The 2,052-nt window shown below is 29.6% G+C and overlaps 1 protein-coding gene across 3 annotated transcripts; it reads left to right on the forward strand.

The window, feature by feature from the left end:
• The first annotated feature begins 78 nt into the window (after window positions 1-78).
• On the forward strand, window positions 79-1,658 carry LOC124421172 (alkyldihydroxyacetonephosphate synthase-like). 3 transcript variants are annotated; one of them, XM_046956009.1, is made up of 4 exons: window positions 366-586; window positions 745-1,149; window positions 1,180-1,291; window positions 1,499-1,658. In XM_046956009.1, exons 2-4 carry the CDS (start codon window positions 1,101-1,103, stop codon window positions 1,587-1,589), a joined length of 252 nt encoding a protein of 83 aa, XP_046811965.1. In that variant the 5' UTR covers window positions 366-586; window positions 745-1,100; the 3' UTR covers window positions 1,590-1,658. The 3 variants fall into 3 exon arrangements, with proteins under 3 accessions (XP_046811964.1, XP_046811965.1, XP_046811963.1); XM_046956008.1 differs by lacking the exon at window positions 366-586 and adding an exon at window positions 79-344 and having other exon boundaries at window positions 745-1,291; XM_046956007.1 differs by having other exon boundaries at window positions 377-586; window positions 745-1,291.
• Window positions 1,659-2,052: the final 394 nt, after the last annotated feature.

A 2,052-nucleotide genomic window follows, 5' to 3' on the forward strand; every position in this document is an offset into this window, starting at 1 on the left:
TTCTAGTTCAGTTCTAGTTCAGTTCTAGTTCAGTTCTAGTTCAGTTCTAGTTCAGTTCTAGTTCAGTTCTAGTTCAGTTCTAGTTCAGTTCTTGTTCAGTTCTCTTTCTAGTTCAGTTATATTTTAATTCTAGTTGACTGTAGTCTGCCGCTTTTCGCCTGTGGTCTTAATTGTAGTTCACTTATTACGTATTTGCTAAAACGTGCAAGAATTAAAGAAAGAAGGGATGACAAGAAGAAATTGCTGCACATACCGGCAGCTAAAAGCAATGCGCACGCAAAATTAAATCAAAACAAACTTCTGTGTAAAAAGTGAACAATTTACATAATATTTTATAAGCAAAGGTTAAAATTACAATAATATTTAGAACATTTAATAAAAAATATAATACAAAACAATTTTTGAAAATAAAATTAAATAATACAACTCAATTTTTTGTATTCAAATAAAAGTCCACTTAAACTCTCTCTGTGAATTTACTCCCTTTAAAATTACAGAAATACATTTATAGAGCAAGAAAGGAAACTCTGCTGGCAAGGATTTTAAGGACCATTAATATAAAACCAATAAGAGTTTGACATGTTTTGTAAGTAAGCTATGCATTGGAAAACATAACCAAAAGCATTTTTTATGCCAGGTTTCTGCTCTATGTATCCTTCTCTATGCAGAGAACTACATTACATTGAGTAAATGAGCGTATGAGTGATTTTAACGAGTGTGTTATGTTGTTGTTATTTTATATAGAACATTTCGACCGAAATAAACCCCCTTGATATTTTATTGTCTGGCAGTTGGAATAGACAAGTTGTTAAAGAAAGCTGTCAAAAATTTTTAGCTAAACATTTATAATTACAAGAAAAACTAAATAAAAACATTAATAGATAAAATTCTAAATAAAAAAAACTGATTTAAATTATTAAAAATTAATTTAATAACTAGAAAATTTTATAATAATTACAAAACAAACAACTAAATGCCAAAAGAAAAATCCTTTAAGAATTCCCTATAAAAAAATAAAGAAAACCAGTGTTGTGTGGCTAAAAATCGATAAATAACAAGGAAAATCTTTAATATAAATCACAACACTAGAAACTTAAATAATGGCTGCTAACAATAAATGTATAATTTATATTAATAAACCGGAAAAGGATTTAACAGTAAATGCAATAAATAACAAAGAAAATCAAGTTACTTCTTGTAAACAACAGAAATCGAAAAGCGCCTTTAAGGCGTCCATAACTTTAGATGAACGTCTATCAAAGGATGTTAATGGTGTGTTCCCTAAAAGAAGGTTTGTTTTCAGTACCAATACCATTAAAGCGAAAAAACGAACACACCCCCCCAAAAGACATGAGCAAACACATACACATTTTTGTATTTTTTTGTATTACTTCTCGGTTGGAGGGGTGGTTTTTATTTACTTTAGTGTTTGCAAAAAATAAAAAAAAGAGAATTGTTTAAATTGACCTAATTATTTTTGGAACGAATTCTTTTACAGACAAGACGTTCTCAAGTGGTATGGTTGGGGTTATAAGGATTCCGAATTTTATGTTAAAAATAATATCATACATTTTCGTGGTGATAGGTAAGCGAAAACAATATACTTTTTATTCCAAATATAGGCAGCTATATAATCCAGTGTAGTCTATAGTCTAGTATATATTCTAGTGTACAGTCTAGTCTATACTCTAGTCTATAGTCTAGTCCATAGTCTAGGATATATTCTAGTGTATAGTCTAGGATATATTCTAGTGTATAGTCTAGGATATATTCTAGTGTATAGTCTAGGATATATTCTAGTGTATAGTCTAGTCTATAGTGTAGTCTAAAGTCTAGCCTATAGTCTAGTCTACAGTCTAGTCTATAGTGTAGTCTAAAGTCTAGTCTATAGTCTAGTCTATAGTCTAGTCTACAGTCTAGTCTATAGTCTAGTCTATAGTCTACTCTACAGTCTATAGTCTAGTCTATAGTCTAGTCTATAGTCTAGTCTATAGTCTAGTCTATAGTCTAGTCTATAGTCTAGTCTATAGTCTAGTCTATAGTCTAGTCTAT

This window comes from Lucilia cuprina, unplaced genomic scaffold (assembly GCF_022045245.1).
Source record: "Lucilia cuprina isolate Lc7/37 unplaced genomic scaffold, ASM2204524v1 Scaffold_3971, whole genome shotgun sequence".
Taxonomy (NCBI): Eukaryota; Metazoa; Arthropoda; class Insecta; order Diptera; family Calliphoridae; genus Lucilia; species Lucilia cuprina.

What these genes read in the sequence shown, in the direction of transcription:
- LOC124421172 (XM_046956008.1), top strand. Translation starts at nt 1,101, where the DNA reads ATGGCTGCTAACAATAAATGTATAATTTATATTAATAAACCGGAAAAG. An exon ending in GGTGTGTTCCCTAAAAGAAG is followed by an intron (nt 1,292 to 1,498) that starts GTTTGTTTTCAG and finishes ATTCTTTTACAG; the next exon opens with ACAAGACGTTCTCAAGTGGT.